This window comes from Odocoileus virginianus, chromosome 27 (genome assembly GCF_023699985.2).
Source record: "Odocoileus virginianus isolate 20LAN1187 ecotype Illinois chromosome 27, Ovbor_1.2, whole genome shotgun sequence".
Classification (NCBI taxonomy): domain Eukaryota; kingdom Metazoa; phylum Chordata; class Mammalia; order Artiodactyla; family Cervidae; genus Odocoileus; species Odocoileus virginianus.
This window is the reverse complement of record NC_069700.1, coordinates 28641085-28661863: the sequence shown is the minus strand read 5'-3', so window position 1 is coordinate 28661863 and position 20779 is coordinate 28641085. Positions and strand designations below refer to the sequence as shown.

At 39.6% G+C, this 20779-nt stretch overlaps 1 protein-coding gene across 13 annotated transcripts in view; it reads left to right on the top strand.

The window, feature by feature from the left end:
- The first annotated feature begins 1473 nt into the window (after positions 1 to 1473).
- LOC110146774 (adenylate cyclase type 10-like) overlaps positions 1474 to 20779 on the top strand; it is a 36223-nt gene continuing 16917 nt past the window's right edge. For 6 of the 13 annotated variants that reach the window (XR_011483925.1, XM_070456472.1, XM_070456470.1 and 3 more), the window contains exons 1-16: positions 1474 to 1665; positions 2768 to 2872; positions 5292 to 5330; positions 6089 to 6232; positions 9203 to 9408; positions 9685 to 9960; positions 10556 to 10747; positions 11134 to 11255; positions 14160 to 14236; positions 14341 to 14530; positions 15020 to 15075; positions 15791 to 15944; positions 16105 to 16294; positions 17460 to 17546; positions 19347 to 19618; positions 20154 to 20290. Coding sequence is in view for 12 of the 13 variants with exons in the window: in XM_070456472.1 (XP_070312573.1) it covers positions 1509 to 1665; positions 2768 to 2872; positions 5292 to 5330; positions 6089 to 6232; positions 9203 to 9408; positions 9685 to 9960; positions 10556 to 10747; positions 11134 to 11255; positions 14160 to 14236; positions 14341 to 14530; positions 15020 to 15075; positions 15791 to 15944; positions 16105 to 16294; positions 17460 to 17546; positions 19347 to 19618; positions 20154 to 20290 (2404 nt within the window). In the remaining variant the exon portion in view is untranslated. Of the gene's footprint in view, positions 1666 to 1760; positions 1882 to 2767; positions 2873 to 5291; positions 5331 to 6088; positions 6233 to 9202; positions 9409 to 9684; positions 9961 to 10555; positions 10748 to 11133; positions 11256 to 14159; positions 14237 to 14340; positions 14531 to 15019; positions 15076 to 15790; positions 15945 to 16104; positions 16295 to 17459; positions 17547 to 19346; positions 19619 to 20153; positions 20291 to 20779 lie in introns of those variants that run through there. The other 7 variants (XM_070456467.1, XM_070456463.1, XM_070456465.1 and 4 more) reach the window with 6 other exon arrangements.

The following is a 20779-nucleotide window of genomic DNA, read 5'->3' as shown; positions in this document are numbered from 1 at the left end:
TTTTTCTCACAAGTTTGGGTTTTTTTTTTAATGAAATGCTTAAGTTGTCATTTTGTCATTGCATTTCAGATAGCTCATGACCCTTTTATTGTGGTCATTTTAGCACATAATAATCCACAAAGTGGGGGTGAGGTTTGGATTTTTTTCTTTGTAGCTCTTTTATTCATTTGTCCTTGTGACTGTAGTGATGCAAAAAGAGTAAATGGATGAGTGAATAATTGGTTTAATACATAGTTATTTTACTTAAGTGCTTTTTTTGGCAGAATAATTGTAAATGTATATATTTTAATTGCACTGGTACATTGAACATGTCAGTATCTATACCACTGGACCAACAGAGCATTTTTAGAGCATTTTTCTGGCTAATGGATGTCTGGTAATAATGTCTTGATTTTCCTTCGGGACTCAACTACATAGAAGGGTTTGGGTTTTTTTCCCCCCTCAGCAGTGGAAGAAGCACAGGTGATGGATCATTGATGTCATTTCAATTGTTATTTTTTAAAATAAATAGAAAAATGCTAAAAAGTGTCTTGGATTTTGAGGAGTCCACATCCCATGGGTTCTGGATTGTGTTTCTTATGTATTGCCATCTTTGTAAACACATGTGCTCTATGGACAGTGTCAAACTTGGAGCTGTGTGTTGCCCCTTCACCTCTTTTTCTGCCGTTTTGACCCTCCCACTCTACTGAGGAAATACTACTGTCACCTGTGGGTTGATCATACATTTATTTGATATTCTCACTGGACGTGTTCATTAAGAGGCAATGATTCCATGAGTAAAAGTAGCCCTTTAGTTATCACCAAAACAGCATCGACACATGTAGAACTAAACACAGTGAAGATGTGATTTTTAATTTCTTATGCAGAAAACACGCATTTCTGTGATTTTTTAAATTCCATAATATACTCATCCTTTTACTGCTTAGTGTTTTAACAAATAACCACAGACCGGCCACCTCAAATAGTACCTTTTCACACAAAAGTGCGAGAAAAATGGCTCGGGAAATACTCCCGATACCGAATGACCTCCTGGCAGACAACAAAATTGGAAGAAAAGGACTGCCTGTGTTAAACAGCCTTAGTCTAACAATATTAAATTTAAAAACCATTCTAAGTTTGCTTTTGTCAGATGCCTAATGGAATTCGTCCTTAGAAACTAAGATGACCCAACTTTCAATGTCGGTGAAATGAAAAGGACCGCCCCTTCGATACGTTTCCCAGTTGATCAGTTTCATTGTAGAAGCATTTTCTTGTTTCAAACATTTAAAATGTCAAGTTTTGCTCCTTTGAAGACACCGCCCAGGCCGCCTTCAGCTCCGTCTCCCCGCCCACCGGAAGCCGGAGCTAGCGCTAAAGCGCTGAAAAACAAGGGAGCGGCCCCAAGGGAGTCCGCACGGATTGGTTGGTGGGAGGGACCAGTCAGGGCCGTCGTTAAGGATTGGCTGCGACGCGGTAGGAACCCCGTTTCCGGTAACTCGACAGGCGAGCCCGCTGCCGCCGCCGCCGCCATGGCAACCGCCAAGCGGCTGGCGGCGCCGCCTCTGTGGCCAGTAGAGGCCAGATTGGCGGCGCTGCTTCCCGACCTGCTGGTCTTCAGGAAGCCCAGGGGATCCGAACCCGAGCTCGCCACGGCCCAGGGCGTCCTCCTTGGCGTCCACGTGACGGGTGAGGGCGAAGGGAGACGCGTCGCTCTCCCGACCCGCTGGAGGGCTTCTGCTCGTCTGGGCCGCGGCGGTTACGGGCGTGGCCCCGGGGTGAGCTAAGGCGGAGTGTGTCTGCACTTTGCGCCGCCTCCGCCGAAAACTAGAGGGCCGTTTGCAGAACAGGAGGACGCCTTTTCGGACCACCTGGCGTAGCCCTGGAATTCACTTCAGCGACGATGTAATCGAGACACAGGGGAAAGGATTTTTCAGGGTCATATGGCAGGCTTTGAACCCAAGTTTTTCCCAACCTTGAGCGTTTTCCATTAAATATTCTGCTTCAGTGATTCTATTTGCTCAGTTAATTCCTATTTGGGGTCTGTAAAGAGCCCGCCATTGTTCTAGTTGAGACCTAGCAGAGGGGCTTCGCAGGTGGCGTTAGTGGTACTGCTTGCCAGTGCAGGAGATGTAAGAGACCTTGGTTTGATCCCTGGGTGGGAAAGATCCTTAAGAGGAGGGCACGGCAACCCACTCCATTATTGTTGCCTGGAGAAGCCCATGGACAGAGGAGCCTGGCGGGCTGTAGCCCATAGGGTAATAAAGAACTGGAAAGGACTGAAGTGATTTCACATGCATGCACGACTGCTATGAGTAACAGATATTTATGGAGCTGAGTGTGTCACGGATATGAAAATGAGTGATTCAGGTGTCTGTCCTCGAAAAGCTCTCCATAAGTTTTCCATAAGGCGTTAATCCATTCTCCTTGTCAGTAGTTTCTCTATCCCTCACGTGGGGCAGGAGGGATCCCACAGTATCCTTGGGCCAGGAAGCCTTAAGAAGGTGTAATGGGAAAGCAGTAGCTGGATTCCAAAGAAGAAGGGCTGTCGTGGATGAATCGTCTTCACCGTGGGTGGCTCCTGGAAACGGGGGAGGGTGACCCTCTGGACTCCCAGAGGGAGCAGCAACCAGTCTGGCCCTGAGTCCTTGCTCAGTAACATCATGTTAAATGATAATGAAATGACTCATCTTGAAGAGATCTTTGGTTTTACTGGCCTGCTGTGTGGAGGGAATAGAGCCTGAAGTTTAGGATTTGCAGCTAACATAGTGATTTTTGCTTTGGTGGTCAGGGTTTACAGCATTAATGGACAGGTTCAGCCTGAGCTGCAAGTTGGAACATGACATGGACAGACTGGCCCGCATCTTCAGTTATTACATTAGTGACATCGTGGAGCGTGAGTGACTATTGGGGGGGGGGGAGGATGCTGGGCCCCTGAGGATTTGTAACAGAAGGGGGTCTGCGGTACTTTAAAATGTACGCTAAAGTGACATTCTTTTAGTGTCACTCATCCTGAATATCTTTTGATGAATATCTTAATACCTTTTTGCCACTGATGAGCTAGATCTTTGCCTGTATCTGCCATTATACCCAGTTTCACATCCTGTTGACTCATCCTGTTCAGAAAGGGGAAGAAAGTACTGCTTTTTACTTTATATATTTGTATTTTATTTCAAAATAAAGTATTCCTCAGGTTGTCTCTTCTAACAGTAATATGTATCTCATGTGTATATCAGATAAAACATACAGAACACCTTCCCATTCTGTTATTGCATTTTGATCTGTTGAAGTAGGAATGAGTGTTTACTTTCTGTCATGTATTAAGCTTGTGGATATTTGCCTAATCTGCAGCAGGGGGACTTTTCATTTGTACAATAAACATGTTTTGGGTACCATCTCTGTGACATACGTTGTAGTATAACATTGCCTTCCTTTACTGACAGTATCCTGTTGAGTTATGTCATTATTCAGAGATTCACCAGAATAATTACTTCATGGCATTTAAGTGACTATTTGACTGCCCCTGTACCGCTGAGGAACAAGAGAATTCCCTGGTAGTCCAGTGGTTAGGACTCCATGCTTCCAATATTGGAGTCCAGGTTCAATCCCTGGTCCAGGAACTAAGATCCTTTAAGCTGTGGGGTGTGGCCAAAATTTTTTTTAATTTAAAAATAAAAAGTCTTTCAATTGATCTCTTCAAGTTTAGATGAAAGGGGGAGATGAACATCATGTATCATGTATGTATTATAAGCAAGAACCACTGGGTATTGGAAACAGATGGGAAAATAAAATAGATGCAGTACCTACCTACCCCCATGAAGATTGTATTATTGGGAACTGATGGAGGATAGGTGTTAAGAATGGAAGCTGGAAGAGGCATTTGGAGCAGTTGCAGCAAGATAATGGAGATCTTATCTAGGTTAGTGGTTCTCAACCTTGGCAGCACATTGGATAACCACTTAGAAAGCTTTTAAAAATCCTTTGTAGACTTTACCCCAGACCAGTTATATTAGAACGTCTTGGGTGAGGCCCAAGAATGAGGATTTTTAAAGTTTCACAGGCAATTTCAGTGTGCAGTAAAAGTTGAAACCATTGATCTAGATATATGGCAATGAAGGGAGCTATATGGAGATGACTTGATTTGAAATATAAATATTTCACAGTTCAGCAGGCAGGATTTTCTAATGTATCAGATTTCAGTGGGAAGCAGTGAGGAAAGGAATTCTCAAGTTTTCTGGCTTTTGTGACTGAGTTTATGGTGGTATCACTTAATCGTGATGGGATAGATGGCTTTGAGAAGGAAAATTAAGGGTTCTATTTTAATAGATTGAGTTTAAAGATGTTAATAAGTCAGTCATTCAAGGGGAGAAATGAAGTTAGTAGCTGTGATTGAGATGGAGTTCAGAGAATAGATCTGTTAGAGTTGAAAAGTGAGTTGATGGCATGAAGATGTTAAAGTTAATAAACGATTGAGTCCACGTGGGGCGAGTATAAATAAAGAGCCTAAGACTAAGCCTTAAGGAATTCCAGGGGAGGATTTTGATTAGGGAGAAAGAGCCTACAAAAGAGACTGTAAATCAGCCAGTCAGGTAGGATTTTGTGGTATTTCTGAAGCCTAAGTGGAAGTAATGTCTCTAGAAGAGGGCCATTCTAGCTGGGTTGAAAATGAAAGGGTATCAAATGCAGTGATGTCAGAAAAATAGTGAATTTAGCAAGATTAATGCTGTTGATGACAATTTTAGTGAATTGGTGGAAATGGCCAAATTGGAATAAACTGAGAAGAGAATGGTAAAGAAAATAAGCATGATTAGGATAGGCAGGGAAACTTGTATATCACCAGTCTCTTGAGAATTGTTTTGCTGGGAATGTAACAAAAATGAGCTAATAACTAGAGAAGAAAACAGTCAAGAATACATGGGCTAATTTTGTTGTGCTTTGGTTTTGTTTTTTTAAAAATATATATTAATGGGAATGATAGAGTAGAGAGAAGATAAGAAAGCGAGTGAAGTTTTTAAGAGGGTGAAAGGGACTAGGATCCAGAGAACAAATAGGATGGCCTTGAAGATAACTTCAAAGGGTTTTTGAGGAGGACATTCCCATTTTTAGAGAATACGGATATAGGAACCACAGATTTGGGGGCCAATTTAGGGGAAAGAAAGAAGGAATCTGAGCTTTAGAGAGAATAAATTAACCAGAAAAAAAATAGGAGGAAAAACTCAGTAGGCCATTCTTTTCATCATATATGACCCTGCCCATGATCTGGCATATCTCTGATTTTTGACTCGTTTTCCTCTCTCTCCCTTACTTGATTTCAGATGTGCTCTGTTTTGGAGGAGATATCCTAAATATCACAGGTATTTTTCGGTTGTTTTTTTTAATATTTACAGCACTGTAAGTTAGGAAGACTATATTTAGATGAAATTTGGCATATTTGTTTATTCAGCATTGTTTGGTTATTTAACATGTACTGGGCCCTGGGAAAGCAAAGATGAGGAAAGCACAGTCTCTGCCTCAGAGGATCTCTCAATTTAATGGAAAAGCCATGTCTGTAGTAAGCTCCCATGTACTTTACATTTTGTTCAGATTGAATGACAGGAAAATAAGTACCTATAAAGCATTCATGAGAAAACTAACAAGAAACTTGGTCACTAATAGCAGAAGCTAAGTATACGATAGGGAGAGAAGTCTAGCTTGTCTCTCCTTTCTGAAGAACTCTTAGGATCATTAACAGCTATCTGCCACAGAGTTGGCCTATCCTTTCATTTAAATTTAATAAAACCACTTAAAATCTTAAAATTAAACTTGAATGTAATCCTACATTTTGTGAACTTCTTAACTAGTACCTCTCCGCTTTCTGTTAATATACTGATGGAAAAAAGAGAAAGGATTACCAGAAATAGCCTTAGTTTTAGGAACATTTCAGCTTCTACCTAGTAATGTTTTTATATGCTGAATAGTTTTGAGGATCTAAAGCAGTATTTTAACCTAGCATGATAAATAGGGCCAAGAAACCTTTTCTGACACCTTGCATGACATCTGCATTACTATGGGTTTGCCCTGGCAGGTGAATTCAGATATTTGATCTCTGTCGGCCTGTCTTTTATCTCTGCAGGGAATGTACTCCTAGCACTCTGGACAGTGGAACAAAATCAACTGAGTGACATCATTACTCTGGTGGCAAAATGCAGTCTCGAGATACAGGAGAAATTTGGGATCTACCATACCAGAGAAGGCCAGGACCTGCAGCTAAAGATAGGTATTAGCTACTAAAAGAGTGATCAATTGAAAAACTAATAATAAACCACTATAAAAATTCAAAAGATAAATGACAACCTAGAAAAAAAAACGTTTGCAACTTTTGTAGACAGCGGGTGAATTTTTCTAATAAAGAACACCTAGAAATCAAGGAAAGACTAACATTCTAAGAGAAAAATGAGCAAAGAACAAGTAGCACATAAAGAAAACATCCCTTGTAACTTGTAGAAAACTGGTCAACTTCATAATAAGAAAAATACTAGTTGAAAGTACCAATTTATATCATTTCTTATCTATAGATACGGAAAAATTCAGATGCTGAGCATGCTGTTGATGAGGTTGTGAAGAATAAGCCTCACACAGTGCTGAGGAGAGTCAGTGGTACAGCTTCTATGGAGGGTGATTCAGTAATCTCTATAAAGATTACAAATGCATTTTTTCTTCAACCCAGCAATGCTAACATTTATCTTTCAACCATAACATTTATCCTATAGGTACATCTGAATATTTATAAAATATATGTACTAAAATTATTGATTGCAATATAGATTGTGATAAAAGGTTGAAAACCATACATCTATGGTAGACTAGTCAAATAAGCAATAACATGTCTACCTAATGAGATTCTCTGCAACTTTAAAAAAGGATGTTTTGCTATAGCAATAGCTCCAAAATGTAGGGGAGAAATAGCAAGATGCAAAGCACTGTGTTTAGTATGCTACCTTTTGAGTAAGGAGGAAAAGTAAAAATTTTTATTTGTTTATATTTGTATAAAGAAACACCAGAAAGATATATAAGAAACTAACAAAAGTTACCTATTGGGGGAAAATAGTGTAGATAGATATGTAAGTTGGAATCAAGACTTTTTAATGTATAGTCTTTATGTGGTTTGGTTTTTGAACTATGTTACTGTATTACATTATCAAAAATATAATACAATGCCATAGAAATTTAAAAACTGTACACAGGCCACAGTTGGAACAGTGGCAGAGTCAAGGTTGAAGGGGAAGTGCTATACAAAAAACTGCTTCACAGGCATCCACAACCTCCAGGGGTTTCTGAAGTAAGGGCAAAAGTTGGCTCCAGCTATTCATTGGTATTTTGAGGAGCAGAAGTGAAGAGTCATATTCTGAGTTATATGGCATCTCTCCTACCATCCTTTTTTTTTGTTCTTCTGGGTTTTGTTTTATTGGTAGATAATTCATAATTGATACTGTACATAGACATATGTATATACTTTTGAAACCATCACCACAATCAAAATAATGAACATATTCAACACTCACTAAACTTTTCCCTTTATAAACTTTCCCTCCCTTCCCTTCCTATCCCCTAACAACCACAGATCTCCTTTCTATCTTAGAGTTTATTTTTAATTTTTAAATAATGTTATATAAATGGTATCATACAGTATGTACTTTTTGGCTACTTCAATTCAGCATAATTTGAGATTCATCATTCATTGTTATCCATTTTGGGCTATTACAAATAAAGCTGCCATGAACATCTGTGTACAAGTCTTTGTATAGACATTTGCATTTACTTCTCTTGGTTAAATACCTAGGAGTGAAAGGGCTGGATCATGATGGTAGATGCATGTTTACCTTTTTCAGAAATTGTTAATTTTTTTTTTTACCAAAGTGGTTGTACCATTTTACATTTCCACCAGCGATGTATGAAGGTTCCAATTTCTCCATGTCCTAATCAACATTTTTTATTGTCTGTTTGAGGTTGAAGAACTTCCTTTAACATTTCTCATAGTATGGGTTTGCTGGAGATATGGTTTTTTGTGTCTGCAAAAAAAAAAAAAAAAACATATTTCACCTCTGTTTTTGAAGGGTGTTTCCCCTGGGTATAGAATTCTAGATTGACAGAGTTTTCCCCTCTTACATGAAAGCTGTTCTGTTGTCTTCTAGCTTGCAGTGTTTCCAACAAAAAAGCTTTATTTTTGTTTCTTTGTATATATTGTCTCTTCTCTTCCACTTCAGCTGCTTTTAATATATTTTCTTTATCACTTGTTTTAGGTAATCTGATAATGATGCACCTTGGTACAGTTTTCTTAATTTTTCTTATGCTTGAGAATCTTTGAGATTCTTGGTTCTACATGTTTCTAGTTTTTGTAACATTCAGAAAATGTTCTGCCGTTATTTCTTTAAATAACTTTTAACTCTTCCTCTGTTCAGTTATATACCTACTAGACTACTTGAAATTGTCCCACAGCTTGCTGTTGCTATGTTCATTGTTTTTTTTTCCTCCCTGTATTTCATTTTATATGGTTTACATTGCTGTGTTTTCAAATTTACAGACATTTGTAAAAACCAAAATTGTATACCAAAAGTATATACCCCTGTCATTCTTTTAAAATTGATTTTCCCTTGTTGTTGGATTGGGTGGATTGGGTGACTTACCTAAGGGCATACTTCTCCTTGTTATTGTCATGTCTTTCCCAGAAAGCAAGCCAGTTTTTCAGCTGTTATTAACAATAAAAAATCCTCCAGAGCAAGAAAAACAGGAGGCCGAAAAAATGGGTATGGCAAAGCCCATTCGTGGTAAACTACTGATTGTCTACTCTCTCAGTCCTGGTTACGTATGAGGAGAGCTGGTATGGTTACAGAGTGGCAGAGTTCCTTAGCCTAACCATTTGGTCTCTGCCATCAGGACCTAGCTATCTTTTAGAAGAGCAATTTAGAGAGAAGACTCTTGGATGCCTAGGATCCAAGAGTTTCTTCCCTCATACAACACAGGCTTGTTTGAATGTCTGCCTCTAGGTATATTTAACACAGAAGGAGATCTGGAGCAAGGTATTATTTTTGAGGGTGAGCTCACCTAATACTTCTGCAGCTGTGGGCAATGAGTTTGGTATGATGCATAAAGCAATGTAGGGATTCCAACCCCGCCCACCCCCCCACCCTTTGCATAGTTTGCCAGCCGAGTTTGTCTAGTCATCACTTGTCTTCTTTTCTCTGGATAGGTCTGTCTGCAGGTCGGATTTCCCAGGTTATTGTTGGAGATGAGCAGCGACAGTACCTCTTGGTGATTGGGCGGGATGTTGATGGTGTCCGGTTAGCTCAACGGTTGGCTCAAGCAAATGAGATTGTCCTGTCCTGGAACTGCTGGAAGCTCTGTGAGCAGTACATGTTTGAAGTGGAAATCATGAGGGAGGATGAAGCTGTGAAGGTAGGAGGCTGGTCGCATCCACTGGAAGTCCTGAAAGTACTTCCTGCTACACAGGGCAGTACTCTGGCAGTGCTCAACACCAGACCAAACCAGTAACCACTGGAACTTTATTTTGGAGGGAGGTGGGGGATACTCTCCCAGGAATATAAGGCAGAATAGTAAGGTGGAAAAAAGAAGCAATAAACAAGGGAAATGCCATCCTCAGCCCTCTATTAAAGGACCAAAGGTAATCCGGTTGGTGGGTGGACACCGAATTGAGCAGTTCCCTTTCTATAGTTAAGAGATATGCGGATCATTGACCCATTTGATTTTGATGAGCATTTTTACAAGTGCCTCGATTATCTGCCACATTACCGGACAAGTGCTGGTAAGTTACTTTGTCCTTTATTATACTACCCATGCCCATTTCAGATATTAATTTTCTGCATGGCTGGAGACATTTTGTTTGCTTTCCTTCTCTCAGACATTCTAAGAACCGCCCTGGAGTTGGATCCAGATTCTGCACTTGAGCAAACCCTGCGGAAGCACATAATGAAAAACCTTTTGAAGAAGGTTGTTTCCTAGTTCTTGAGTCATTGTGTGTAGGCAGTGTGTGTTTATATAAATGAGTGTACATGTACATATGTGACAACCATTCATATTGATCCAGTTCATCTCCTCCCCATTGTAATAACCAGCAGATTTTTCCATCTACACCAATTACTGACATGTCTTATAAGTTTAGATTTCTCAGTCCTAGAAAGTAGAAACCATATTTGGTTTTTGTTTGTCCCTCTGGAAACTAATACTCTATAAATAGCGTATAGAGTGTATGCTTGGTAAATATGTGTTGATTGATTCTGTATATGTGAATCCTGTAGTAAGTGATATAATGACTAATAGAATTAGATATATCAAACTATGTCTTAGAGAGGAAAATAGAAAAGCTTGGCAAATTTCATCAGTAGGTTAGATTTAAAGTCAAATGATTTTGACTCCAAGTGCACTAGTTGATACATGTTCTGTGTCTCTTAAACCTGAATTTTAAGTTTTTTGTCTAATATCCAAAAGTTATTTTCTCGTGTTTACCATGGAATATAGAATTTAAATGCCTAAACATGATACTGAAATTGAAGATACAGCAAGGTGACTCACTGTGTCTTTGTAGATTGATGAAGGCCAGCCTATGGAGTATATATCTGAATTCCGTACTGTGACTATAGTTTTGGTCAACCTCGAGTTCCACAAGACAGCGTGGATATTGCATTTGTGTCATCTTATCCAGGAGGCTGCGTTGTACATCTCCACAGTGATAGAGAAAGGGGGTGGCCAGCTGAGCCGGATCTTTATGTTTGAGACAGTAAGTACAAGGGAACTTGACATGTTAACATTAAAGGTGAGTAAGGAATAATAATCTTATGACCAGTTTCTCTCTCACTGATAGATGCTCTCTCTCAAAGATAGACACTAGAAATTGAATTTTTGAAAGTTCTTAACATATTTCTCTTGGGTTTTAAATTTCAGTTCTTTATATAGTTAAATGAAGTTTTTCTCTTCTTCTTTAAAAATTTCCATGTTGATGTGGCCTAGGATTCAATTTCATGAATCTTATAGACTCCTTCATGTCTAATAGAAAACCCAGCCAGGAAGGGGTCTGGCTTCAATCAGGGAAGCTAGTTCAGTTGAGGCAAGCTGTATTTCTTCCCCAGGTCAACTTCCCTCTTCTTTCTTTGTCCCCTGTCTCAGGGCTGCATGTTCCTTTGTGTTTTCGGCCTTCCTGGGGACAAGAAGCCAGACGAGTGTGCACACGCCCTGGAAAGCTCCTTCAACATCTTCAGCTTCTGCTGGGAGAATCTTGCTGAGACAAAGTGAGGAGGAAGGTGGGGCAGAGAGGAGCTTCTCAGACCCAGTGGGGTTCTGCAGGCAGGGGAGGAGGTGGTCACAAGTAGCAGGGGTCGAGAGCATCCAGAGTCTGCCTAAGGGGAGGGAACATGCTAAGGGAAGTCAGGAGACAAGATATGTTAAGAAATCACTAGATACAAAACCATGTGCTAGATTGCCAGGGGAAATGGGTATAAGCTTTCATCCAGTGGGGTAGGAGAGGGGAAGGTACAGAGCATGCATGGCAAGATGCTAGAACGCTTCAAAGGAACAACCAGTATGTAAATCAATATACAACTAACATATCTGTACGTGAAGAGATGGCTGCCTGTCTTTGGGGAGGGGAGGGGAAGAAACGAAAGTTGTGGAGCAATTACCTCAATAGGAAGGGACCACAGCTGGTTAACATTCTTCTTCTTGGCTTTCACTCTTGGTCTTTCCCAGTCCTGTTTATTTTTCTGGAATTCACACTGAACTGATCTCCTGCCTCCGTATCCACACCACTCTCCCACCTACAAAAGCCTAGTCCTAATGAAGTTGTGCAACTATGACATGATTGGTTGGAATTTTTCAAATGACCGTTTTTTGTGTTTTGTTTTTCACTAGAAAGCTATAAGGAAAGTGTGTACATGAATAGATTTGAAAAACAGTCATTCCTAATGTCAACGTTGAGTCAAAGATTTGTTTGCTTGCCATACTTATTCAAGATGAATAAAAATTATATCATGTACTTTCATAATACTTTAACATTTTTGAAATATGTTAGTATATGCTGCCAGTGTGAACATTTATATCCTCTTACACATGAGGAAACTAAGGCCACAGAAGAGAAATTACTAGCATGTAGCAGAACTGGTAATGACACCCAAATCTTCTGTCCTCAAACCTGTGTTATTTTCATTACCTCATAGCTGCCTGTTACAAAATACAAATATTCCCTTTTCATACTGAAACTTAGAGATTGTCTCATCCAACTTCTTACTGGGTTAGCCAAAAGGTTTGTTCAGGCTTATCAATAAGATGTAACAGAAAAACCCAGACAAACCTTTTGGCCAACATGGTATCTTATAGATAAGATGCTACAGTTGCTTCATAGATACTCAGTGAAAAGTGAAAGTGAAACTGTTAGCCACTCAGTTGTGTCCAATTCTTTGGGACCCCATGGACTGTAGCCCACCAGGCTCCTCTGTCCATGGAATTCTCAAAGCAAGAATACTGGAGTAGGTAGCCATTCCCTTCTCCAGGGGATCTTCCTGACCCAGGGATTGAACCTGGGTCTCCTGATTGCAAGCAGATTCTTTACCATCTGAGCCACCAGGTATGTGATGGTTGTTCTTTCAGGCTTATTGAGATCCGCAGATACTACAGCCTACTTCCCAGTCGTACCTCCAGTATGAGTATGCTAAGCCATTCCTTCCAGCGCGGTCTATTCTGTTTCCAAATTTTGCACTGACTTCTGGTCTTGAAGGGTCCTGCTGTTAGCCCTTTCTTTGGTCATTAGAGACTATCTTACAATCCCTTTAAGCATGCCTTCTATGACTCTTAGACCATAACTTGGTCCTTCCAGTCTTTTTTAGTTTAGAATATTGTAGATGTTGAGATGAGCTCTCAAGATCTTGTCTAGCTCTTGGTTCAATCTTGGTTCAATCCTTGGTTTGATCCTTAGTTTGACCTGGGTTCGATCCCTGGGTTGGGAAGATCCACTGGAAAAGAGAAAGGCTCCCCACTCCAGTATTCTGGCCTGGAGAATTCCATGGACTGTATAGTCCATGGGATCACAAAGAGCCAGACACAACTGAGTGACTTTCACTTTCATTTTCATTGTAGATGTTAAGAGCTAGACAAGATCTTAGAGTTCATCTCACTTGGCCTCCTAACTTAAGTAAAAAGACCCATAGGTCATGTTGAAAACCCAAGTAATTTGACACTGATAAGTCTAAAATCTAGTTTCCAGGTCAGTGTTTTTTTCCCTCGAAGATAATTACTGATTCAGTAATTTCCTAAAGTGTGTTTGGTAGAACATTTGTCCCTTTAAAAATACTGAAAGAAAATATCTTCATGGTCATATATGTTTGGGAATTGATGCAACTATATTTCCTTCTTGAAGGTTCACAATATACATTAACATCAAAGTTTCTGAGTAGTCTTACAGTGAAGAAATTTGCTGTATTTTGTCTTATTCAACATTTCCCAAATTTACTTGATCACCAAACGCCAAGACATAAAAGCCCAGAAGGATGAATGTTCTAAGTAGCATATTTTGGGAAATGCTTCTATCAGCAGCCTGACATTCTGAGTATTCCTTTTCTCTCACATTCTAGCATTATTTAATCCATTAACCCTGTATAGTTCTATTGATCTACTTTTCAGTTTGGGATTTTATGTGAAGTAGCATGGTATAGTGGAAATAACATTGATCTAGGAGTCAGGAGGCCTGGATTCTCATTCTGGTTCTAGCATTAACTCGTACAACTCTAGGAAGTTAATTAATGGGTTCAGGTTTTTTTTTTTTTTTCTTCTGTCAAATGGATTTTAAATATTTGCCCTACATACCTCACATGTTTGTTGTTAATTATCCCTCAAAGGGTCAGGTGAGGTAATGAATTTGAAAGTACTTCAAAGAGCACACATAAGGTATTTTTAGTGTTTTCACTACTAATAGCTCTTCAACTGAAATTCCTAGAGAAGGAGAAACGTCTTGTTCCTTTTGACTGTTTCCCTAATATTCAGTACTTTGTACCCACCATGTGGTGCTGTCTGACAGCAGCTTCTGGCTGTGTGCATTCTGGACTCTAAAACTAGACTTCTGGATCTAGGGGAGTGGCAGTCTGGTGCCTGACTTAGAGGCTTCTGAGTACATAGTTACCAACTCTTATTTTTCTCACCCCCAGGCTTGTTTCCATCAGTATCACCAATGGGCCAGTATTCTGTGGCATGGTTGGGGCAGTTTCAAGACACGAATATACAGGTAGAATAGGATATTTGGACTGTTAGGTCTGTGATTTAGAGGGCAAAGATGGAGGAGGTGATCAAAAAGTCTCCATCCTTTTCTTTACTGTCTCTGTGATACAGTTATTGGCCCAAAAGTAAGCCTCGTGGCAAGAATGATAACTGCTTATCCGGGTTTGGTGTCCTGTGATGAGGTAACATATCTGAGATCTATGCTACCTGCTTACAACTTCAAGAAACTCCCAGAGAAAATGATGAAAAACATCTCTAACCCAGGGAAGATATATGAATACGTTGGCCATAGAAGATGTATGTGAGTGTCATTATGCGATAGTTCACTCCCATCTGTTTTATAGAATCAGGGCATAGAAATAATCAGTGCTTGATTGTATGAAATTAGAGCAATGCTTCTAATACGGGCCTGATGGAATAAGAGACGTAAGAGGAGGGTTTCATGCCTGAGATCTTTAGATTTTATGTTTAGCTCTTAGCTCATTCCTCAGTGAACTTCTTCTGTGCAACATGGAAGAGAATAGTAGTAGTAGGTCACTAGTCTAGATGTTCTTTTTTCTTTGTGTACTTTCACTATTTACTTCCCTGAGCCTGGAACAATTAATAGTTTTTCTCCCCTTCTCCCCTTGCAAATTTTTTTAGTTTTTTAAAAACTTTTATACAGAACTCTGGACCTCTTTGATTGTTTGAAAATATTTGTTTGTAAGGACAACTTGTCCTCTATTTAAAAATATGTTATTTATCCCAATCTATTTTTAATTAACACATTTCCCTTTTTCCTTTTCCCCAGAATGTTTGGGAAGAGACATTTAGCCACAGAGAGAAATAAAAATCACTCTTTGCTAGGTAAGTTTCCCTTTTTACCTTAAATCATAATTTTGTAGATTGTTGAATGTTATTTAAAAAGCAAAATGTGATTTAAAAGGCAAAAAGAGACTAAATGCATCTAAGGTTGTAATAGAAAATAGAGAGCAACCTTCTTAGTGAGTTTATGTTAAGTTTGAGGAGGACTTGCCATTTCTTTTCCACTTTGGATGTTTACATTTCAAGTTCCAACATTTAGTAAGAATCTTTGTAAGGATTCTCATCTTTAGAGAGAAATCTTTAGAGGGAAATTCCTCATCCTGAGAGAGTGACGATAGCACCGAGAGTGTTCCATGCACACTGTGTATTCCCGGTCTTTATATTTGCTTTATCTATATCCACTAGACCATTATTTTCACATAGCAGTGATAGACTCTGAACACTCAATAGTTATAATGGAATTTTTTTTTTTTAACAAAAAGCTTCAGATATAGCCCCCATGTCCATGTGTTGCCTAGTTGTCCTCAATATTATTACTTAGGCTCTGGAGCAAGCCTGCAAGCCCAACACACATTCATGTATAGTCCAGAGTTGATTTTCTGGAAAAAAAGATCTGAAGGTTTATCAAGTAACGGAATTCTGTCAGGGTTTCTGGGGGGAAAAGCCATTCTGAGAATTACCTTTACAAATTAATTCAAATAAATAAGTATTTGCTAAGAAGTACAGAAGTGTTATGTGCTCCTTGTCTCTTTAACAGACCGGGAGAAAGAACTGGAAGCTTTCCGAATGGCACAGCAGGAATGTTTGCACCAGAAGAAGGGACAGGCAGTTCTATATGAAGGTGGAAAAGGCTGTGGAAAAAGTCAGCTCTTGGCTGAAATAAACTTCCTGGCCCAGAAGGAAGGGCACAGGTAAAGACTCTTGCTTTCTGACTTAGCATGTATTTCTCTTGGGGCTCCTTTGCCTCACTGGTGAGATTCTTGTATCATTAGATTCGGCATCCTTGGGCTGCTGGAATGAGACCTCTCTGTGGATCAGGGGACTCCCAGTGACCATAGTAATGTTCACCAGGGTGTTGCCATTGAAGCTGAAGAAAGCAGATTCCAAGCAGTTCTTCTACGCCGTCCAGACCCTCATGGCCATCTTCTTTGAGATTGATACATGCCCAGCCCATTACCGGCAAGAGCGCCTCCACAAACAGCTCTGTGAGATAGTGGAAGAACCACTTCACTGCCTTTTTAATGACCTCTTCTTTGTGAAGGTAACGAAGGCAGTAGCTGCTTGAACTGGATTACTGATATTACTGATATTTTTGGTGGATAATGGGACCTACAGTTGTCTTCTAATCTAAAACCCTTTAGCCATATGTACATACATGTGCATATATCCTGAGGACACAGAGTTAGCAATGGCAGGATTGAGATTTGAAAAGTCTTTGACACCAGAACCCAGACTTTTTCCTTTTTGAGGAGAATGGATTCTAGGACCAACTCTGAAACTTGCTAGTTGTATATCTTGGCACAAGTCACTTAGCCTCTCTGAGCCTCGTTTTTTTTTCACCTGCAAAATGACAGTTGTAGTACTTTATGTGGTTTTTGTATGAATTTTAGAGGATGTAGGGTGCATCGTAAATGTGAAAGTGCTAAAGCAGTGATACTGACCAGTCAAGTATACCCAGCAGTTATATCCATGTGTTCTTGAGTTGGTTACAGCATCTTGTTCTTTAACCTTCTCTTTCCATTCCTGGGTCATGGAGTATGTCACCTGAACCAGCATCTGAATCTCAAAAGCTTCCAGTGATCTAGGATTTATGTAGTACCCAATAGCAAGTAGGCTAAGAATTCCCTGGTCCACAATTCCATTTATTCATCCTCTATCACTTCTCCTAATTTACCCAGCATGCAGGGCATTGTATCTAATGAAAACTAGAGAAAACAAAAATCTTTCCAGTCCCTCAGCATATTGCTGTCTTAAGACAAGCCTTACCTGAAGTCGTCAAGGAGCAGTCTCACTTGGCCCTCAGGTCCATGGTAGCTCACAATATTGGGAATGTCCATTGCAGTTCTTTCTCACAAGTCTCATGCTACATTCATTTAGGTATATTTAGAATATCTAGGGTACTAGAATTGTCCAGAATGACATTGCTAAGTCTGACCTGTCACTTTATTCCTCAGTCATGATCCTTTAAGGGTTTGCCAAAGTTCAGCATGGAAAGGAGGTGTCTCTCTCTAACCACCAGTGAACTTTCAGTCTCGCCCTCTGAACTATATATTGATGTTTGATTGGTATTTGTAACCCTGTGTCCACTCCTGTAGAAACCCATTCTCACTCAAAATAGAATCATTTTCTCTTTGCTTTTGAGAACCTGTATATTTTTATTAGATTGTCATTTTGAATGATAATATATGGTTAATTTTCCCGGTCAGTTTCCCTTATCCTTCAAAGTTTCACACATGGATGACCTGGCCAGACAACAGAAGATTAAAGCATGTTTTTTTGAAGTGCTTCAGAAGGTGGGTATTTTTGCTACATACCATTAATTCTTAATAGGTGGAAATGGTTTATGCTCATTTTAATCTATCCACATATTACCTGGACTTAGACATTTCTTGGCCTGCATATTTATTGATATCTTCATTGTTATATTTATCTTTAACCTTGAATCCATCCTACAGCACAGCATACAAGAAAAGGTCTTTGCTCTTTCCTGGTCCTGTTTCTTAATGAAATTTTAATAACTTAAAACAGTGATTTCTAGATGCAGGTGGATAACTTTTATCTTCTATTTATCAAAAATACATATACTCAGTCCCCATTCTAGGATTACAGAGTCAAGGATCTGTATAAGAAGAAACTGATGTAGCCATTCTGGAAAGCTATGTTGAAGTAACCAGTCAAATTTTTAATAAAATTCATCGTCCATACCCAGCAGTTCCACTCCTGGATATAAATCCCAGGTAGCTGGTTCATTGCAGTGTTTTGTTTGTGAAGGTTAGGGAGGTGTTGGCATGAATTTATAGATAAACACTTGGGGTATATATAGTGCCAGTATTAGAAGTAAGGCAGAAGGTGAAAACATAACAACACATACAACATAACACCATAATAACATAACCACTGATTTTATTTGATCTAGAAATAATCCTGAATATTTTATCTTTTCTTATGGCTGAGTGTGTATATATATATATACACACATATATATACACCACATATTCTTTATCCATTCATCCATTGGCCAGCACTTCAGTTGTTTCTGCATCTTAGCTATTGTATGTAATGATGCAGTGAACATAGGGATGCATGTATCTTTCAAAATTAGTGTTTGTATTTTCTTCAGATGAATATCCAGAAGTGGAATGGCTGAATAAAAAAGATGAAATCTTGCCATTTCTGACAACATGGGTGGAGCTTGAGGTCACCATAGTAAGTTAAATAAATCAGATGGAGAAAGACAAATACCATATAACTTCATTCATGTTGAATATTAATAAATAAGCAAACACAAGCACATAGATACAGAGAACTGAGTATTGGTTACCAGAGGCTAAAGGGGATCAACTATATGGTGATGGATGGAAACTATACCTTCAGTAGTAAGCATGATGTAGTATATACAGAAGTTAAAATACAATATTGTACACATAAAACATACAATGTTATAAACCAATTTTTGAAATCCTGAGTAAAAAGAGAAATAATGAGACCTGTAATACAGTACCATTTACATAAAAACATTTTACTTGACAAAACAGCAATGTGCATTTTATAGGAATGCAATACAAGCAGATGGTGGTATGATAAGTACACTAGCATGATTAGCTGTGGCAGTGAGGAATGGAATGTGGGTGGAGAATGTGGATAAAAGAGAATACTTTATTAAAGTCTACATGAGTGGAACATGATAATTGGTGGTTTTAGCTAGCACTCCCAGGTAATTCTGATGTGCAGCCTGGCTTGGAAGTTACTATATAAAAAATACTATGAATTCCCACACAGTTTGAAGCTTTTGCCAAAATGAAATATTTGAAAGCTTCAGGTTTGATTTGGAGAACATTTTGATGTTTGATATTTCAGTTAGAGTATTTTCATGTTCAAAGAAACTCAGTACATTTCTTTAGGAATTAGATATACAGGCTCTGTTTTATATTTATAAAGTAAAATATTAACTGAGCTTAGTTTACATTTTACTCTGAAAATACCAGCCTGTACTGACATTTAAGGTGTTGATGGGAAATTCATGGTAGATTTGAAAATCAGATGACTTCATTTCTAATCAGAGGTTGTCATTGTTTCTCTCCTGTTATTTCCAGGCAGTAAGGGAAACACCGCTGATTTTCCTCATTGACGAGGCCCAGTATATGGATGCAGCTTCCTGGGAGTTTTTGGGAACATTGCTCTCCGGTGTGCCCATCATCGTGGTGATGACATTGACCCCTCCCTCCACGCTGTGTGGCCAGGCCCAGGACTTCCTGCAGAGCCCTCCAGCTGTCCTGGTGCCCATTTCGAAGCTGGCAATGACCTCACTGTTGAGAATGGCATGTTGGGAACTGGGGGTGGTGAGCATCCCCCAAGAGCTGCAGATGTGAGTGGCTAGGACTAGCGGGGCACTTGATTAAGGGAGGAGCCAGTGCCATAATATAAGAGAAGGCTCAGGTCTCACACCAGAGTTGGGGGAGAGAAGTGCATTAGAAACCATGATGAAGCCCAGAAGTGGATTTAAGAGTAGACAGTCTTCTAGTAACCCAGTAAAAGGGCTGCCTCTCTGAACCATTCACCCAGGTTTTCACAGGACAGTTAGGACTTGGATGGCTTGCTTAATTTTTCCACTATGTGTGGCCAGGCCAGTTTCTTCCAGACCCTTCAGCAGGGGGATATTAGTTCCTTTTAACATCGACAGAAGCAAAATAGTTAAGAAAGAAAAGTTACTGCCAAAATACATTACAAAACCAGTCAGAAACTTCTTTTTACATTTCTGTGCTGCTGCTTCCATCTGTTAGTATATATCATCAGGAACTGACTTTAATAAAAGAAGTATTCCTCATTTTGAAATACCATTATGCTTGGTTCTCTTCAAGTGGGCCTCTTTAGTCAGCAATCCCCTGCTTACCTCTCTACAGTTACCTTCTCCGCAGGTGCTTTGGAAACCCCCTTTACTGTGAGGTCTTATGCCAGGATCTTCTCTCTAAAAACATATTGTGCTTTCATGACCTCCAAAAGGAGGAAGTGGAGAACAGCAAGTGGGAGACCCTCTCAGGTAAGCTGAGCTTCCCAAGGTTCTACACTGGTCCCGCTGCTGGAGTTGGTTTCTGAACATGGCTTCACCTGGTCCTTATTAGGCCTATGCCTATTCCCTGCTGACATTATAAGCTGGATTAAGCCTTCCTAGCTAAGTGAACTATACAAATAATATGCAGCTATGTTTACCGTCTGGTGGCTGAGACAGTAAAGAATCTGCCTGCAATGCAGGAGACTGGGTTCCATCCCCAAGTCAGGAAGAGCCCCTGGAAAAGGGAAAGGCTACCCACTGCAGTGTTCTTGCCTGAAAAACTCCATGGACAGAGGAACCTGGCAGGCTACAGTCCATGGGATCACAGAGTCAGATACAACTGAGCAACTAACACTTCTTTTACTTTTCATGTTGAAAACACTAAATGCCTCAGATAAAGTAATTGAGTCGATCTACTTAGTTCTTTTTTTGAGCAGCCCAAGAAGTAGGGATTTAAAAATAGGATTTAAAAACATC